Source organism: Chenopodium quinoa, unplaced genomic scaffold (genome assembly GCF_001683475.1).
Source record: "Chenopodium quinoa cultivar QQ74 unplaced genomic scaffold, ASM168347v1, whole genome shotgun sequence".
NCBI lineage: Eukaryota > Viridiplantae > Streptophyta > Magnoliopsida > Caryophyllales > Amaranthaceae > Chenopodium > Chenopodium quinoa.
The window spans coordinates 123,305-143,019 of record NW_018742493.1 but is presented as its reverse complement, the minus strand read 5'-3'; the positions used below and the strand labels follow the sequence as shown (position 1 = coordinate 143,019).

The window sequence follows — 19,715 nt, the reverse complement described above, 5'->3', positions numbered from 1 at the left end:
GCTATTTTGGTTTACACTATTATTTTGATTTTGTTATTTTGTGAATAAAATACTATTTTGATAAGATAATAACTGTATGTTAAAGTTGCGGATATTAAGTCAATGACTCAAATCTAAGGGTAATTTCAAGAAAAATATTGAAACTATTATCAAAAGAATATCCAGCCAATCCTATGAAATTGCAAAAAATCAGAAAAAAGGAAGCGAGGGATGCTTAGAGAGCTAGTGTGTACAAAACTGCAAGCCAATCAACTAACTAACTAGACTAATATGAAAACTAAGATAAGTAAACAATAAAATTAATGAGATTAGAGGTGCAGGCACTTTCAAGGGTCTTGTACTCTTGTTTAGTTGATGAACTTTCTTAAGTGCCTTAAACTTAGCTGCTATCTCATCATAATCTGGCAACTTCGGGTGTACATGCTTCCGGGAAGAGTAATTTATCTGTACTGGCAAAGAATTCGTTCGAGACATTTCTGTACAACTCGTTATCTCCATTTCACGACTATGAGGCATCGTTGCAGCCTTTACATATGGCGCAAGAGCCCTACTCTTACTTGGTAAAAGGGTACCCATATAATCTAACTTTAAGGGTGTTTGTGACGAATCCATTGCCTGGATTTCTTTCCCTTGATTATTGTTGTTTTTGGTGTAAAAGTAGCATGGTTGATGTAAGCTACACCTTGATTCAAGCTTCTTACAGCCCTGTTCAAGTAAATAAAATTTCTCCATAGATTCTGATCCCCACCTTATCCTTTTACTTGCTAATTTATCGTTGTCTTTGTCATACAACGATGAAGATCTGAACACGAAGAATCTTTGATCCTGATCCTGATCCAAACAGTGCATGCTGTTTCTTTGTTTGGTAGGTGACTTGAACTCCTGTATGTCGTCCAGGTAAATCACTGAATCCTGATCAGCGTACTGATGACCAATTGAGCTTTTTGAAGAACAGCCACTGCCTGCGGCGTTTCCTGTCTGTTCTGCTTCAATTACTTCAATAGCACCAGTTTCACACTCACTATAAGGATTACTCAGTAGCGCAAAGCTGTGCACTTTTGCTTCTTTTGGAGCCTCTGCAACAGAAGGGTAAGACTGCAGCACAATTGAACAGCTAGTGGAAGTACTGTCACAGTTTTTATTGACACTACTATCTTTCCCTTGAGCTTCATACAATTCAATAGCCTGCAGTGAACATCATGCTCAGCTTGGCGATTACATGAAAAACTCCGAGTTGATTCCTAAGAGTGGTTTTAGAAATCCAATTATAATCTAAACTACCATCCTATTATGTTAGAAAAATCCCAATTACCTTTACATTATACCCAAACGATCAAATTTTAACACGTGATTGGACTAAAATGTACTCGAAAATGTTTTATCAGTGCTTGTGATCATGTAATTTAAAATTACTACCTCCGTTACATATTAGTTACAACTTAGAATTATTATGTTTCACAAATAATACACAACTAATGTGAAACAGAGGTAGTAATTGTCGTACCTTTGAGGATTGAACTTGAGAATCTGGCTTGTATTCAAGGGCTAATAGCCCTGGTTTGAAGAGAGAAACTTTCAGTATTTCATCCAACAATCTGTTCTTTACATCTTCTGAAACTGATTGTATGGTCAGCTTGTCCCTTACCTGCAGTTTCGACCAAACAATGTAATGCTCAATTGCTCTAATAACATTACTCAACAAAAGCAAGGTAAGCAAACTACAGGTATGTAGCAGACCTGAATGTTAACAAGGTTTCCAGGGTGCAATTCCACTGCAGCAATTGTAATATTCCGGCCATAACGCTCCTCAAAGAGCTTCCTGACAAGCCTAAGCTCCGGAAGATCACCACATCTCACTGAGGCAAATATGAGAGTCGAAACAGCCTCGTGCACATCCTTAGAAAGGTCCCTTCAATATCAAGGGCAATGTGATGCTATATACCAATTAATATTATGAGATATCTACAGGACAAATAATTGAGCTACGTAACATACTTGTGTCTACGAATGTACGAAAGGTTGAGTATTATGAACTCGGAAAATTGATGCAATAGCTGATACGCTAACATCATATCCTCATCTATGCATAATTGGTCTAGCTGCATAAAAATAGATCAGAAATTTATTTAGATCAATATCCAGATGCATAGTAATTGAATTTGATTACTCGCACAAACCAAGACTAGTATTATTCTGCCAGTTACTATGAAATGCTATGAGCAATCTCAAACTCGACTCGATAAAATAAGCAGAAACTTACCCTGTTGTAGGCAATGTGCTGATATCCATTCTTCCAAAGCTGAGCAATGTCTTCTCTTAAATGCCGGATGATAGCAAATCTTTTGCTTCTTAGAAGCTTCAGTCGACATTGAACTCTCTTGATCAATTTCTTACTGAAAAATGATATCACAAATAAGTCTAAGAGAAAATAAAAAGGTGAATAATTGGAAAACTACATAAACATTTAAGCAAATCATATCAATACGATAATACAAAGTGTAGGGAGAATATTTATGTATTAACTATCAAAATTACCACTTAGAAGCTTTTCTCCATCCAAAAACGTTGTCAAACATGTTTCTAAACTCTCAATTCTAATTGAGAATATTATCGACCTAATTATCAAACCATAAGCTCATAACTTAGTTTTAATTTAATGGTGAAATTAAGAATTGAACCTTTGTTTTGATTACTATATTTACGTGTGTTCTTAAGAAGTGGTTTAATCTAGAGTAACCGCCAACCCACGTTACATCACTTGAGGAAAATAGCTCATTTAGTCAACCCACGTTTCATTTTTATGAGGAATATGGCATTGGCGGATATTATTAATTAAGAGGCTTGTTAAATATCGCCCTCAAATTTCCGACTAACGCCCGCAAATGAAATTTATTTTACAAATTTACCCTTAAATAAAATAAAACAATTCTCACTCCCTCACTCCCAAAACCCTCTTCTCACCACCACCACCTTATTCTTTTACCACCCACCACTACCACCACCTCCTCTTTGAACCACCCACACCAACTCCTCTTTTAACCACCCACCATCGCCTCCTTTTTTAACCACATACCACCACGCCCTTTAACCACCCACCACTACTACCACCACACATCCCACCTACCACCACGTCCCACCCTCCACCACGTACAAGGGAAGACGCGAAAATGACGAGGAAGGACAAGGGAAAGGTTGTCGTCGAAGGAGTCGCCGGAGACAAGGTGAGTATATTTTTTTTAATTTTTTTCTGGAATTGGCAGAAACGCCCAAAATTTTCGCAAATTCTGGGCTGAAACGCCTAGAATTTTCGTTCACCCATACGGTTATACGAAAATTCTAGGCGTTTCACCCTAGATCCGTTGAAAAAATTGGGCGTTTCTGCCTTATATTCGTGTGATGTTGCTGTTGTTTATAATTTGAAAAAAAAAATCGTATGATGATGTTGTTGTTTATAATTGTTGTTGTTGTTTATAATTGCTGTTGTTGTTGTTTATAATTGATGATGTTGTTTATAATTGTTGTTGTTGTTGTTTATAATAGATCTAATACCTTTCAATATTAGTCATAGAATTATAGAAGGGGAAACTGATTTTATAATATTTTTATAACAAGGCTACGTACGTCATTTTAGGTTATTTTGCGGGCGTTAGTTAGACATTCAAGGGCGACGTTTAGCGTTCCACTTAATGAAACTATGCTCTTTTTTTTTTAAGGCTATATATGTAATGTAGGAATGTAGTTCATTCTAAATCGTATATTATCAACATCAATTCCGCAATTCATTCAATAAATTGCTAATTCTCAAACTAAAATAGCTCGTAATGTAGGAATGTATTTTTTTTATTTTTTTTAATGTTAAAATCAAGGGAATGCAATTTGTCAATGTGTCGCTTAGTCATCAATGGAGTGTAGGCAACTCATGGCAACAATTTTCTAATATAATATGAATACTTGAGTAACCAAGGTAAATTTGGTCGAGTGGTAAAGATTGCACCTTTCAACTTTGAGGTTGGGGGTTCAATTCCTACTAGAGGCATTTTGAGGGTGGGAATCCCTTACCCTTCCCCACTCATTCTTAAAGTGTCTAACCCGCAAATACCGGACCAAAAAAACCGTGAGGGTTGAGGTTCAGTCAGAGTCCTTCTCTTTATTGAGTAATATAAAATATCCCTGGGGTTTCTATGTATGGTAGAAAAGAATGCATATGATTTTGTTTTGGGTTTTGGAGTGTATTTCAGAATGCTAAGTTTAGGCTTGTGGAGGTCACAACAATGGTGCAAGACGCTAAGGCCGGGTTCATATGAATTTTATGGCTAAATCAGACGATGATGATGCATGTGGAGATTCCTTTACCGATTTGGAATCCCGCATTTAAAGAGTTTTTCCTTTTGGAATCTAATGTCTACCTGTGGGAGTGAACGCTCAATAGAAGTGTGAACTGTGAAGGACTATGCTCTTAATATGGTTAAGATAAGGTAGATGCAATGTGATATTATTCTTGATATGCAAATCATGGGCTAGCTAATATCACTCCATTTCCTTGATTGACAGTACACTATCTTTTATATTTGTGAAGTATATTACCTTTCACATACAAACAACATTTTCTTAGAGAATTGTGATGATTTGTAGGGACACTAGCAAATCTTGAATTATTGAGCAAAACAATGGAAGCTAAGTAAACTAAGTTGAATGTTTCAAAAAAAAAAAAAAAAAAAGAGAAAAAAAAAAAGAAGTAAACTAAGTTGAAGAATTGTGGAATTTGTTTACGTTTTATTTATGGGGAGCGTGTGCTCTTGCAGCTGTACATTTAATTAATCGTACTCCATCTCCCTTATTAAATAACAAAACTCCCTTTGAAATTTTATTTGGTTTTCCATCATCATATAATGTTATTCGTGTCTTTAGATGTTTGTATTGCCCATAACCAAAAGATAAAAGGGGATAAATTTGAGAGTAGGAGTAGGAAATGTGTCTTCTTGGGGTACTCATTCGAAAAGAAAGGATTTGTTTGATCTTGATAAGAAAGAATTTTTTGTCCTTAGAGAGATGTTAAATTTTTTTGAGGATGTTTTTCCGTTTATTTGATTCACAAGAAGAAAATCTTGAGCTGGAAAATATAGTGCCAATGAGTAATGAATTAATTGACAAATCTAATCCACAAAGTGGACGTGGCTTTGAAAATATTAATGGTACTTCCCCTTTTAAGCCCACAACAGAACCGACCCAACTCACTGAAGTTGGAAAACCAACTATAAGCGTTTCACAGTAGTCTGCCCAGCTTGATGTAGATGTGCAGCAGCCGGTCACCTCATCTACGACCCAGTCTTCTTCAAGCCCAGATATAGTACAGCAACCCAATGTTGAGGAAAATTTGGGGAAGGGTTTTCGTCCAAAGATTCCTTCAGTATTATTGCGTGATTTTGTTACTCATACTATCGTTGCAAAAAGTCCATCTTTGTCAAGTCCATCTCCATAGCAATTCTCAGGTACTCCTTATCCTATAACACATTATATTAATTGTGACAATTTTTCTGTAAATTATCATAAGTATTTGGCAGCTATTATTTCGGGTCAAGATCCGAAATCGTTTAAGGAAGCAATGAAACACGAAGGGTGGAAGAAATCAATGCAAGAAGAAATTCGTGCTTTAGAAGATAATGAAACGTGGACTTTAGAGGAGTTACCACCGAGAAAACGTGCTCTTGGTAGTCAGAGGGTTTTAAGAACTAAATTTCTTTCTTATGGAGATGTGGAGCGTTTAAAGTCACGATTGGTTGTCTTCGGTAATCATCAAATGGAAGACATTGACTACAATGAGACTTTTGCTCCCGTTGCTAAAATGACTACTATTCGAGCCTTTCTAGCCATTGCTGCATCAAAAAGTTAATTGGGAACTTCATCAAATGGATGTTCACAATGCATTTCTCCATGGAGATTTAGAGGAGGAGGTATATATACATGAAATTACCTCCCGGGTTTGAATGTTCAAATCCAAAATTAGTGCGTCGATTGAGAAAATCTTTGTATGGTTTGAAGCAGGCTCTGAGGTGTTGGTTTGCTAATTAGTCACAGCTTTGAAAGGGTATGGATTTCTTTAATCCTACTCTGATTATTCTTTGTTTACATACACTAATAATTCTGTTCAAATTTAACGTGTTGATTTATGTTGACGATTTGATTATTTCTGGAAATGATTCCGCTGCGTTACGTGCTTTTAAAGCTTATTTGGGTGATGGTTTAAAAATGAAAGATCTTGGCACTTTAAAATATTTTCTTAGCATAGATGTTGCATGTAGTGCTATAGAGTTGTTTTTATGTCAAAGAAAATATACCCTTGATATTATTGCGGAAGCTGGCTTGTCAGGAGCAAAGCCATGTGACTTCCCGATCGAGCAAAACCACCATGTAGGACATGCGGATGACACATTGATGTTGGGCCCGGCAACCTACCGACGACTTGTTGGGAGGTTAGTTTATTTAGCTGTAACTTGTCCGGATTTAGCTTACTCGGATCATATTTTGTCTCTATTTATGCAACAACCTCATGTGGAGCATTGCGATGCAGCTTTGAGGGTAGTACGGTATTTGAAAGGGACGTCGGGACAAGGAATTTTGCTTCGTGCGGATAGTGATTTAACTCTACAAGATCGGTGTGATTTGGATTGGGCCGCATGCCCAATTACCCGTCGATCTCTAATGGGGTGGTTAGTTTTTTTGGGTCAATCTCCTATTTCATGGAATTGAAAACGAAAAGGCAACATACAGTTTCAAGGTCTTCTGCATAGACAAAGTATCGATCTATGGCAGCTATTACTTGTGAATTGAACTGGTTAAAAGGTTTAATGTAGAGTCTTGAAGTTCATCATCCTAAAGCAATTTCGTTATTTTTGTGATAGTCAATCGGCTTTACATATTTCCAAAAATTCGATGTTTCATGAGCGTACTAAACATGTTGAACTTGATTGTCATTTTGTGTGTGATACTATTACGGAAGGAATTATTGCTCCGTCATACATTTCTACTAACTCTCAATTGGCAGACACTTTTACAAAAGCACTTGGTAAACGTCAGTTTGATTATCTTTTGTCCAAGTTGGGCATTCTTGATCCTCACCATGCTCCAGGTGTTAAGATAAGTTTATGGGAAAGATTTGATTAGATTTTGTTAGTTGGCATAATATAGATTTATAGTAATTTGATATGAGGTAGGTTTAGGAAGTTTTCCTTAGATTATCTTTTGTAGCCTATAAATATAGGCCAAAATCATCAATGCAAATCAAGTAATTATCTCACAAATATTTTACAAAATAGGTGAAGTCCTTCCACGGGATTGTTCACTGCCTTCACCACGTTTAGAACATCTCCTTCGATCCATACATTGCGGAATCCGAAACGAATTGCTACCTGGAGTGTGGCTGTTGCCTCTGCTATACCTGCATCCCGCACATTTAGCCTCTTCACAGCACCTACTTCATCACGAATTGCCACTCCTAAACCTAAATATCTGCCTTCCACGACATGAGAGTCAATGTTAATCTTCACCATACCAGCAGGCGGGGGCTGCCAACGAGGAGCAGTGACTGCAGATCCATGGTTCAGGGCTTATATACCATATTCCTCAACCAGTGTCATGAAACCCGCTACAATGAGAAGAGCATCTAGAAAAGCTTGTTCAAACACGAATTTGTTGCGTCAGAACCATAAGGCCCTATTCTTGATCTGTGCACCCGAGTGCACCATGCGCATGGTGCACCCGGTTAAAAAAAAAATATAGTAGAAAGAACATTGTTATAAATTGTAAAGAACATGGATGTATATAGAAAAGAACATGCCATTGTTTTGTAAAGAACGTGAGTTCTCATAATAATTTTCTCTCTAAAATTAATTTCTCCCAAAAATAAGTCAATATTTCATTTTCAAATATCCAATTTACCAAATTTCAGTTTTTAAAATATTTTATTTAGGTCATATTTTTTCATCAATTTTTTTTTAATATATATATATAAATTATAATATTCATCAATAATGGTTATGTGTATTTCTTCTGATGTTCTTTACATGATTTAATAATGTTCTTCACCCTGAAAACATGTTATACTTTATATTTGTTTGTAATATACAAAAAGTTATTAAAACTATGTAATTTCAATATGTTCATTATTATTATATCATATAATGATCTTTATTGGATCTCTTGATAAACAAGAACTTTGAAGAACATAAGGGATTAAAGCGAATACCCCAATGATAAAACAAATTAAATATCATACTCTAAAGAACATAAAGGAACAGACGAACATGAGCATAGAAGAACAAATTATTCAAGTAAAAGAACATATTTTATATTAAAGAACATAATTTATAATTTAAAGAACATATAGTTCATACCCAAAAAACATAATGATCAAAATCAAAGAACATATTATGCTCACATTCTTTGTAAATGTATGTAATGTTCTTTTTTTATCCGTGTTATTTATACATATGTGTAATGTTTCTTTCCGGGTACGCCATGCACATGGTATGATGCACTCGGGTGTACCATAGAAATTTCACAAAGCAATAGTCATAATTTTATTAAATTACTTCAACTCCACCTTATTTGCAAGCCACAAAAGCCTTGTACATAGTATGAATGTATGATATAAGAATGGTAAAAATATTGGTAAAAAGATCAGTCAACTGTAATATTTTCGTTGCTGAAATACAAAATTGAGTTCCAAAAAACACCTAAAATGTTATAACAAACGCATGTTGAAATACTAACACAGCAATCCCAAAGATCTGTATCAGATTGTATCCATAGCCCATAGTACCATATATTACACAATATGGTTCTAGGTGAAAAATATCATTTCGTTTTTGTCTCTTTCATTGCTGCACTTCAATATAGTTACAAGCATCACAAACGAAAAAAAAAAAAAAAATCTCAGGATGGTATTGCACTGGACAAATATGAACGAAGGATACAGGATCTTTACAAGTGACTCACGGGGATGAAATCCGACCGGTTTGTGTAGCCAACCCCGTCCTTTTGGGGTTAAAGCTTGATATCATTGTAGTTAGAGGTAAGTGCAACATTAAACACGCAAAAAAGTTCCACAATATTCACATTTTCCCTACTCTTCCATGTTCATTATTCTAGTAATTCTCTCTAAAATGAGTTATTTCTTCCTCAATTTAATTATTCAGTGGGAATAAGTCAATTCTCAATTTAATTATGTGAACCTCAAAACAGGTGCAAATAACATCTCCAAAAAACTCAAATAAAAACCCCAAATCTCAATTTAATCTTATTCAGAAGACGTAAGTGATGATTAACAACTAATGAATAACACACATATCAAAAAATTTGCATAATACCCCAAATATAAAATCTGCTAAATGATCAAAACCAATTTAAATGAAGAATCAAAATCACAAGTCTTTTGTCTAATACATGATATAGTTTGCCGAAACATCAGACAAACTATCACCTAAAATCTAGACAGTTCTCATATTCTTAATTTTAAGGAGAAGATACAATCTGTTCATGATTCTAATGTAAGCAACTTGCAAAGTTCTTAAAAAATAAAATCAAAATATAGAAATATACCTTTTTCGTAATTGTTAGTCTTCATCCTCTGCGAGCGTAGCTGAGATGACAAAATCAAAACACTCATAGCTTACTCGGCCTCTCACCAAAGGAATACCTTGTGTCCCATACGTAATTTGAATGACAAAATATTCTTCTTCTCCTCTTTCCACATACTTTCCATAACCTATCAAAGTAACTGCGTGCATTAGTGGTTTATTGGCAACCTTCTCAATTTCGCTCACTCCCTCGGAGTAACCGTGCATTAGTGGTTTATTGGCAACCTTCTCAATTTCGCTCACTCCCTCGGCAACCGTTCCTGCTCTTGCTCTCCCAATCTTACAAACGTCACCTATTACCCTACAGTATGCATCTAGCTTATCCATTTTTCCCGCACCATCATAAACATAAAAGCCTCCAAAAACTGGGCTTGAGTTACTTATTTCTTGTTTAATCTCTTCCGTTTCCATTAACACTTCGTAAGAATCAATGTTGAATCTCTGACAATCCTCTAAATTTCTAGGTTTGTTAAGATTTACGCTTCACCTCGACTTTCATACTCATCATAACTAGTGATCCCTTTATTTTGTAAGCTTCCAACCATTGAAATATCATTCTTGGGAGCTAATTCATATAAATGATGTGGAGACAACTTGGGAACCCTTCCTCCAAAATAATCCTTGTTGTATTTCAAGTTTTCAGCAAATTGCATTTGACATATCAATAGCAACAATATATCTAAGATCTACATATCATAAAACAAAATAAAATCATTATCAATCAATGACACATTTTTTTCTTTTGTGAGAGAAATCAATAGCACTAAGTTGTTATAAAAGTTACTTCAATGGAGAAAAGAAAGCTCACAATTAAGGTATTTAAATAATGGAGATTCAGAGTACGTTTTAGGTGGAGAAAAGAGAGAGAAAGTAAATGTAGTACGTTTTAACAGAAGAAGATAGAGAGAAAGTAAATGTTAATAAAAAAAGTTATCATCTCTATAGTAAAGACAAAATATATCTTAGCTTTGTAATAGGAGTACATAGTAATGATAGCCCTAGTAGTAGTACAGTGAATTTACATGAATTTTGTCGTTTGATTGAGCATAGCATCAATGACGAATCTAGCATGTTTTATAAGTGAGTTCAAATAACATAAACAAATTAGGCCATGATTCAATTAATGATCAGTTTACCATGCTTTGTGATTAAATTAGGAATTGGATTGCGATGATGATGGTTAGATGTTCATTGAGATGGTGGCTGACGGTCATGGCGGAGCAGCATTTTCTAAGTTTATTGCTTTTACCCCAGTCTTCACTACAGCAACTAGCGGAGTACTAATTAGGCCATCTTTGTTTAGGTGTGAAGTTAAGAGTAGTAGTAGCAGTGCAGCAACCAGTAGCACATATTACTGACATTAATCATCAGCAACTTTAGCTTACAGGATAACTGAATCAGTAGGGTGTTTGGTCGCTAAATAACCTAAAATTTAAGATAGCAAGAACTACTCTCGATTTTCAAATACAAGCATCTCCGTTAAAAATTTGAGAACTATCGCTAATACTTCTACAGACAAATATTAACCACTGTCGCACAATATTAATTTAAAAGAAACTATCAGAATACTCCATAACCCTTCAAATGTCATTTGAAGCACCATTCCTTGTCTCATGACTCTCATCCTAGCACAAGGTTACAGAAAGTGAAGGTGAATGCGAAAGGAAACTACACATGTAAGTTGAGGTGGCGGAGTATAAACATCATGTCCCTTCGTGTAACCTTTCTCTATTAGCTCCAAGACCGGCCAGTACTGTACCGGCTCCTTCGTTCTGGGATACCACCTGAGGCAGAAAACAGAAAAACTGTGAGATATGTGCTGCGATGCAGAAAACAAAATACATAGTAAGTTCGAACATTTCAATAATACTGCTACATAAGAGATTACTTTCCATCAGATAAGTTCAATCAGATACAAGAGAAAAATCCTTCATCAATTTCAACGAAAAATTGAATATCATTGAAAATTTCAAAATCTCCAATAATAAACCATAACCACTGCTGTTGTTAATTCAATTGTCATCAAACTACGAAAGACTCATCACAGCCCAAAATAAAGCACTAAAGCATGTACCAAGATCTAAATGCGTTGTGGTGGAACCAAGTCTAGCAGTTTTCAAGATTAGTTGACGAACAAGAACTCGACTCGTTACAAACAACTTACCAGCTAAAGGAGGTGGAGCTCCTTTGCCCATAGCAGCAAGCTCAGGATTGACTTTCTGTCCGGCTTCCTCTAGAATGGCAATAAGTTCCTTCGCAAATCGGGCATTTGCTGCTGTAAAAAAAGAGTATGCTGTTCCTTTGGCCCCAGCCCTCCCTGTCCTACCAATACGGTGAACATAGTCTTCAAGTGAACCAGGGAAATCATAGTTGATCACATATTTCACGTCTTTCACATCTGCCACAGACCAAATTAAAATATTGTAAGTACAAAAAAAAATGTCCTCCGTCCACTTTTGTTTGCCCCAGAGGAGCATATTAAGTTTATTCTCTCTTGGTTGGGTGGATTTACTGAGGAAGAAAACTGGTGGGACAAAACACATTGTATGTAGTGGTCTCCTATGGCCATCATGGTGTAGGGCAAGCTCAAAGGGACAACCCAATGAGAAAATTGGTTGACAAGTTCATCTCCCAAGATGACAAGATCAAGAAATTATTTAAGCGAACTTAAAGGGACGGAGGGGTATACAACAACAGCAAGGAAATTAGGATATTTGTATAAATTTATATTTTTTATTTAAAAAAATAAAAAAAAAGGGGGGGGGGGGGGGATAAAAAGCACTTGAAACTATGGCTAGATTGGCTACATTACTTGAGCACAGCAGAATAAAAGTTTCATCCAACAAACCCTAGTTCACCGTTAGGCAATAAAACAGTATTTTTCCCTCCTGACCTTAATTTGTTATTATGGAGAGCAGAACTGATGACAATTGGAAACCACATCAAAGGATCACAGCATAACACATGACACACTACATAGCTTGTGTATACAATTTGAGTATCTTTCTGAGATAAATCATAAAAGGGGAACACTAGGTCCCCTAGCAGCATGTTCGTAGCACGTGAAATATTTCAAACGCGGTATAATTTAGCTAGTGGCATACTTAGAGCAAAACAAAAAGTCGAATAATTACCAAATAAATCCTCATTCATCGACAAAATTCAATTGTTTTAAACAGGGACAGGGACACAAATTCCATAAAATTTATTATGCCTCACAACCTTCTGTTGATTGCACCCACTAGGCTCTGATTTTGTTTGTTGAAACTTTATTACATAGCTCAAATCTAGATTTCCATTTTGACTAGTGAGCAATAGTATAATGGTAATTGAATGTGTTCGCTAGCCTTTAATAAAGAAACAAGGAGCTACACAAGATGATCGGAGTACCAGATTTGAGCACCAGTTTAAAAAAGAAAATAGGAGAGCCAGTTCAATCAAGAAACTAAAAGCAACGTTTATATTGCTTATGTTAAGACTCAAGACCAGTTATGGCCTTGTGAGCACAGCTAATTTTGTTTGTATAGACCGTGAATAGGTGATGCAAAACATATCTAGCTTTCCTTTTAAACTTCTAAACAACAACAATATAATATGCTCATCAATTGTCCTTAGCTCCAAGCCTTCAGTCAAAGAATATGGGAAACGCTGTAATGAAACATCAATAATTGGATGGTTCAAAACATTATAGCCTATGCATGAAGAACATACCAAGACCACGAGCCGCAACATCTGTAGCAGTCATTATAGGACTCTTGCCAGATTTAAACTCTGACAGCACCCAATCCCTTTCTGCTTGGCTCTTATCCCCATGAATCGAAAGAGCAGGCCAGCCATCCAAGCGAAGCTGTCGTGTAATCTGATCGCAGCCCTTCTTAGTGTCCATAAATACCAATATCCGGCTTCCATCCATTATGTCCTCCAAGAGATCCACTAGTCTAGAACAAATTACAAGTAAGTCCCAGGCAGCAGGCATTGTCAAAAGCCAAGTATTTAAGCTGAGATTATAAAAGGATATGTGATCTCCTTACTTCTTATACTTATGATTCTCAGAGACGATCTCCACAATCTGACGAATAGCATGATTAGCCTTTAAGTCTAGAGAGCCAATGATTACCTACAGATGCCCAACAAAAAACTACTTAGTAGTCTCTCTTTCCACATTTTCGAAACAGGATGACATGAGACAAGATTTAACACAAGGTACATCCACAAGAACAAACTAGAGCAAAACCACTTCATGAAAATAATGAAACTATAATTCATCATCAGATAGCTTAAAACAAACTTGGTGTAACGAACTGATCAACTGATATAACTCACAATAATAACAGCAAAATATAGAGAAAAGATTGGTTCTTTGATTAGCTAAATAATCTGATTTTGGTAAATTGATTTATAAAGAAGAAATAAGAAAGATGGAAGCTTTACTAACGATTGATAATGGTGGAAGGATTACAAAGGATAGGTTTAATAGCTTAAGGCTATTAATCTACAATAGTGAGTTTAGCTCACAACCCTCTAAAATGAGTGACTTGAGGTCACAACTCTCAACAAGTTTCAATCCAATTTTTGCCTACCTATTTCCTTCTCTTCCCTCTCTATTTATACTAAGGACTATTAACCTAGTGAACTAATATTAGTAGAATACCTATACTACCCCTCCTTAGGTTAGTCTATTACACTTGGGAGCAGAGATTCAATGGATTAAATCTCAAACAAGAAATTCCTCTTCATTTTTTTGGTATGGTGTTGGGGTGAAGCGTGTGAAAGCACCCACAACTCATTGTTGATACTTTTTAGTACCAAAACCCACCTACTTTCAAAGTCACCTATATTTTTAAATCTTTCATGTTTCATCCCAAATCCCAATAATTCACCTAGCTCAACTTTACGGGATCCATCAGTTTTATTGTATCAAAAAACCCAGGTGCTTTCCAGCCCCAAATTAAAATATTATTATGGAAAATCAAATCTTACATTCTTACCTTGTATGCATCATGTAGAAACTTCCTGGCTAGTTGTTCAACCTCCTTTGGCCAGGTGGCACTCCAGTATAGTGTTTGACGGTCTGGTCGGATCTGCATTGAGATAACAAGATGTTAAAATCAAGTCTACCAACAATGAATTTTAGCAAGTTACAACTTCTTGTCTATTCAGCTGGGTAAGTCTACATCTCAGGACATTAGTTTAGAGACTTTTAGAGATATATATATATAAGTAATAATTGTACATGCATGGCCATAAAGTTAAAACGAAGCTTCTATACCTTTACCTATTCCAGAACAGCCAAATGCCTAATTGAAACATGCACATAATGTGTAGAGATATGAGCTGACTATCACTAAGCTCCTTTAAAAAGAGAATTCTCTGATCGGAAAAATTACACCGCAGGATTGGACCAACCACTGAAAATCCAAGATTATAAAATAAAAATAAATAAATAACACTCACAAAGGAGGTTTAATTTGGGCTCCAAGGTAAACCATTCAGAAATCCCTCTTTCTACTCCTTTCTTCTCTGATTGTGAAGATCTTATGGGTTATTAAGCATGTTAAGGTACATTCTCATTATTATTGACACGTTATTTAGACATGGATACGACTAACCGGTACATGTACTTATCCATGTTGAGAATTAAGGTTGGCCTAGTTGGTTGGAGGCCGTCCTTCCACCCCTCTGAGAGGGGTTCGATTCTCACCCCAACCAAGTGGGATCCCTAATTTCCCCCCTACTTGCAAGAGAATTCTCCTTAACCAAAAAAAATATATATGTACTAATCCATGTCAGATATTCCAAAAAAAAATTCAAAAAAAAAATGATTTTTTTTGCATGATTATACATTATGGACACATACATTTGACGGCTGCATATTTAGGGGGTTACGTGAGATAAAAAGGGAACGAGTAATTCTTTTTTTATGCAATTTTCCCAGCCACTTTTGTTTAACCTTTCCCATATTTCATTTTAATTCCTCCTCTCCCCCCCCCCTCCCCCCCCAAAAAAAAAATAAATAAAATAATAAAAAATTGCGTAATCCGAAAATAACTTCCCTGAATCCCCCCCCCCAAAACTCCTCTACAGCCTCATAACTGAGCACCGCCAACCCAATCAGCCCCGCCCAATTCCACCACTGTCATTCACCTCCACCAGATCACCTGCCCACCAACGTCCAACCCCACCAAAGGCGGAAGACAAGGGCTTAAACCACCACCACAACTCAGATTGCATCTGATAATGGAGAATTTCATCCATTTATGTTTCATCACCTGCATACTTCTAAGCAATACCACCAGAAACCCTTTTTTATTTGTCCACAAAACCACTACACATTCGCAACCACCACCAATGACCTAGGCCCACCATCACATCCTAATCCACAGCCCAATCACCTTTCCCACAAACTAGGAAACTGAGCCTTTATGGCGAAAATTTACCCCTTGATAGTCAGGCCTGGGCGTCAAGGTTTTGGATCTCAAAGCATTGTCCATTCCCAACCACCAAAAGGACAGATCTAGGCCATGCATAGAAGAAGATGGTTGTCAAAGATTATGACAATGATAACCTGAATATATCAGCTAAGATTGAAAGAGAGAAAAACAAAGGTGGAAACAGTGGGATTCTCACGAAGCATAAAAGAAAGCTACGGCATGGAGATCATATTGAAGGACTGAAGTATCACTTTTTTATAATAAAAAGAATAGAGAGTCCAACAGTCACTCGAGAAAATATAATTCTTTTAAGGCCCCTTAATTGTTTCTTTTCTATTCATTTCTCTTCCTTGATTCCTTTCCCTTTCCGTTATGAGAATCAAACAGCCCCTTGCATTGATTCGTTTGCTAGTTTGGGTAACATTTAGATATCAAACAGAATTCGGCACATATTTCATGCCTTTTGCTTTGCTTTCCCTCTATATTTGTAGTATTTCTCAAAAAATATGGGGCTCAAATATTTGAAGAGTCAAGATGAAAATCGGACTGCCAAACCCTTATCACGTGTCCAAAAGTAAACACCCTAAGATGAGTAGAAGAGTTGGACTCACATACACTGCGACAAATTGAATTACCGACAAAATATGATGGTTGTAAGAAATTTCAAGTTATAATTTAATTGACTGTTAAGCGTTGAGTCAAACACTTGTTTACCAACAGCTGTGGTTCCTGCTCTTGCCTCTCATGAATCTCCTCGACCATTCCGGAATGAGTGAGCATGCATCTACTTAGCCCAAATATATACTTAGATTTTCAAGGAATACTCTTTATAACTTTCTTAAGCCCCCCCACCCCCACCCCACCCCACCCCAAACACACACACACACACACACCACCCCAAACCACCACCACCACCAAAAAGGAAGGGGGGAGGGAATGAGATTTAATCCAACAGCCATATTCAGGTAGCAAGCAGATATTTTAGAGGTGCAATAAGGTGTAAAACTATAGAATATAGATACGGAAGTGATTTGTCAGTTCAGCTAAACCTCTCCCCTTATTAAAATATAAGGTGAAATGTTCTACCCACAGTTCCATTATGACAATAAAACATAACATGGTACTGAAGAAAATAAAATAAAAGCCACATACCTGAGTAACAATTTTGCGAATCTGAGGTTCAAAGCCCATGTCAAGCATTCGATCTGCCTCATCCAACACAAGGTAGGTCACTCTACGTAGATTTGTATGGTTAGATTCCAACATATCAATCAACCTTCCAGGTGTTGCAATAACTATCTCGACACCTGCAGAGAAACAGTACAGCTTTATGTGTAAGAGACCCGACCAATTAAATGATCAGATTCCTTAACGCAATAAAAAATCAATATAATAAAATATGAGTACCACCTAAAACAAGTAGCGCAGATCACGAAAGTCGCAATATGATAGGAAAGCATCTCAAATATCCTTGTCCCCTCCCTTTGATGGACAAAGTCATGTCAAACTCAAGCAGCACCTACCTTTCTGGAGATCACGAACTTGAGGTCCCTTAGGAACCCCGCCATAAATGCAGGTATTTTTAATCCTTGATGAAGTGCCAAACTTAGTGGCTTCTTGTTGTATTTGTACAGCAAGTTCCCTAGTTGGAGCGAGAACTAACACAATTGGACCATCACCAGGAGCTGAAGAATGACACGAACTTAAGTTGAGGCAATTAAGAGGCAACGACAGACAGGTTTAGCAGATCACTTAGAAATTTTAGTACAAGACTCAAAGAGAAGCATGCTTACATAAAATTGGCTGAGCATTGACATGTACAATAGCAGGTAGCAAGTAGGCAAGTGTTTTCCCTGATCCTGTTTCAGCAAGACCAATAAGATCACGACCCTTTAGGGCCATAGGCCATCCTTGAGCTTGAATAGCAGTGGGTTCAGTAAAGCCAGCTTTCTTAACCTCTTCCATGACATAATCTGCAGTCGAGAAGGCAAACCATTTATAAGTCAATAACTGGATCTAACACCCACAAATGCTCCAGACCAGGAGAGAGAGAGAGAGATGGACACAGAACACTGCAGGAGCACCACATCAAAATGGCAATTACTGCAAATCTAGTTTGTAAATTACAGATAAGTTCATCATTGAAAGCTCAGCAAGTAGCAGGATAGTACTCTGACTACAATTTGACACCCAATCCAACTATCCAAGAGATGATTGTTATCCAAAGACAAAAAAAAAAAAAAAAAAAAAAAAAGCAAGATGGGGTCCTTAAAAATAAGAATTCCATAATCTGGGTGGATTTTCCAGACAGAAAATGAATTTCTACCTCGGTTTCCTTTGTTAAACAAAGAGCACGAGGGTGTTAGTTTGTAGGGAATGTAGGTAATCCCTTATTTCCTCTAAAGCTAAAACTTGAATATCCTCAGCAGTTGAACAAACCACCACTGTACCTAATTTATTAGAAACAAATTTAACATTAAAAGGGAGACCTGGGAAACCGATATCGGAGAAGTTTTTGATAGGCTTGGGAACATCACGACCCTCGACAGTAATCTCCCTAAGTTTGCGATACTCTTCGACCTCGCTATCGCTCATGGCGGCGACAGACGGGGACTCCACGTAGAAATTCTTCTCAAAAGGCGCCAATCCATCCAAATCCAGCTTCCGTTGCGGCGAGGAGGGCGCTCCACTTCGACCTCCGCCGCCAGTAGAAGTCCCGTAATCACTGCAAAAACACCAACAATTAAATTAGAGATGAAATTGTGAAATGATGTGTGATTCTAGGTTAAGGAATTGGGGAAGAGGAGAAACCTGCGACGGTCGCGGTAGGAAGTAGGGTCAGTAGAGCGAGAATCGTAACGGCTCATTATACGTGTGTTAATGGAGGAGACAGAGAGAGAGAGAGAGAGGTCAAGATGGTGCGCAGATGCAGTCGAAGAAGAGAGGAGGCTTCGAGGAGGTTGAGGTTGAGGTTTTATTCAAGATTTATCGTTTTTCTGCCGTATTGCGGTTATTCTTCAGTTTCAGTCTAGCCAACTTGTGAGTTGTGACTTTGTAGGATAATATTAATATACCAACCTTGGTCTAGTCAAAACCCGCATCGAGTTTCATATCCTGTGTCGATGTGTGGAAACTTGAACGAGGTGTTGGATTATGGTGAGAATTTTATTACTTGAATAAAAAAACCTTATTATTTTTATATTTTTCAAAGATTGCTATTAATGTTATTTGTGAGTGCATTTGATACACACAGGACATGATAAAAATTAAAATAATAAATAAAAGATTAGGAAAATATTATATAGTAAAAATATGATTAACTCATAAAACACTTTAACAACTCATCATGCATGACTGCATGAGCTATTCCATACACATTATCCCTAGTGGTATAACTAGTTCAGGCAAAATTAATGAAATTGAGGATTATATTTTCTTTTGTATGTTTTCTTCTACAAATAGATAATTGTGTGTTATCAAGTCATTTTATAGCCAAAAATACATCTAAATCGATGTGTAAAATACACATGCAACACATGATACATGAAGTCGCATCAATGCATTATAGTACATATTGCAATGCATAATATTACAAGGTTACATTCATCTTCACCTCTTTCACACTCACTACATTTGGGGAGATAAGGAT

At 36.6% G+C, this 19,715-nt stretch overlaps 3 protein-coding genes across 3 annotated transcripts; 1 reads left to right on the top strand and 2 right to left on the bottom strand.

The window, feature by feature from the left end:
• Positions 1-252: 252 nt before the first annotated feature.
• On the bottom strand, positions 253-2,576 carry LOC110719814. Its single transcript, XM_021898799.1, has 6 exons — positions 2,536-2,576; positions 2,261-2,393; positions 1,996-2,099; positions 1,738-1,909; positions 1,505-1,645; positions 253-1,185 (listed from the first exon to the last, which is right to left on the bottom strand). The coding sequence occupies exons 1-6, from the start codon at positions 2,574-2,576 to the stop codon at positions 253-255; spliced, it is 1,524 nt and encodes a 507-aa protein (XP_021754491.1).
• Positions 2,577-3,167: 591 nt separating this feature from the next.
• Positions 3,168-5,890, top strand: LOC110719813 (uncharacterized mitochondrial protein AtMg00820-like). The gene is made up of 2 exons (XM_021898798.1): positions 3,168-3,221; positions 5,552-5,890. Exons 1-2 carry the CDS (start codon positions 3,168-3,170, stop codon positions 5,888-5,890), a joined length of 393 nt encoding a protein of 130 aa, XP_021754490.1.
• Positions 5,891-10,965: 5,075 nt separating this feature from the next.
• LOC110719838 (DEAD-box ATP-dependent RNA helicase 20-like) lies at positions 10,966-19,123 on the bottom strand. Its single transcript, XM_021898822.1, has 10 exons — positions 18,878-19,123; positions 18,556-18,791; positions 17,860-18,039; positions 17,590-17,751; positions 17,219-17,373; positions 14,624-14,716; positions 13,667-13,752; positions 13,347-13,573; positions 11,800-12,033; positions 10,966-11,419 (listed from the first exon to the last, which is right to left on the bottom strand). Exons 1-10 carry the CDS (start codon positions 18,931-18,933, stop codon positions 11,367-11,369), a joined length of 1,482 nt encoding a protein of 493 aa, XP_021754514.1. The 5' UTR covers positions 18,934-19,123; the 3' UTR covers positions 10,966-11,366.
• Between the last annotated feature and the right edge of the window lie 592 nt (positions 19,124-19,715).

Excerpts from the sequence above, each read along its gene's own strand:
- LOC110719838 (XM_021898822.1), bottom strand. The coding sequence starts at position 18,933 with ATGAGCCGTTACGATTCTCGCTCTACTGACCCTACTTCCTACCGCGAC. Across the intron at positions 17,752-17,859 it reads CAATGCTCAGCCAATTTTAT|CTCCTGGTGATGGTCCAATT; the intron begins GTAAGCATGCTT and ends GTCATTCTTCAG. Across the intron at positions 12,034-13,346 it reads TGTTGCGGCTCGTGGTCTTG|ATGTGAAAGACGTGAAATAT; the intron begins GTATGTTCTTCA and ends GGTCTGTGGCAG.
- LOC110719813 (XM_021898798.1), top strand. The coding sequence starts at position 3,168 with ATGACGAGGAAGGACAAGGGAAAGGTTGTCGTCGAAGGAGTCGCCGGA. Across the intron at positions 3,222-5,551 it reads AAGGAGTCGCCGGAGACAAG|TATTTGGCAGCTATTATTTC; the intron begins GTGAGTATATTT and ends AATTATCATAAG.
- LOC110719814 (XM_021898799.1), bottom strand. The coding sequence starts at position 2,576 with ATGTTTGACAACGTTTTTGGATGGAGAAAAGCTTCTAAGTG. Across the intron at positions 2,394-2,535 it reads TGGAGAAAAGCTTCTAAGTG|TAAGAAATTGATCAAGAGAG; the intron begins GTAATTTTGATA and ends ATCATTTTTCAG. Across the intron at positions 1,910-1,995 it reads TCGTACATTCGTAGACACAA|GGACCTTTCTAAGGATGTGC; the intron begins GTATGTTACGTA and ends TTGATATTGAAG.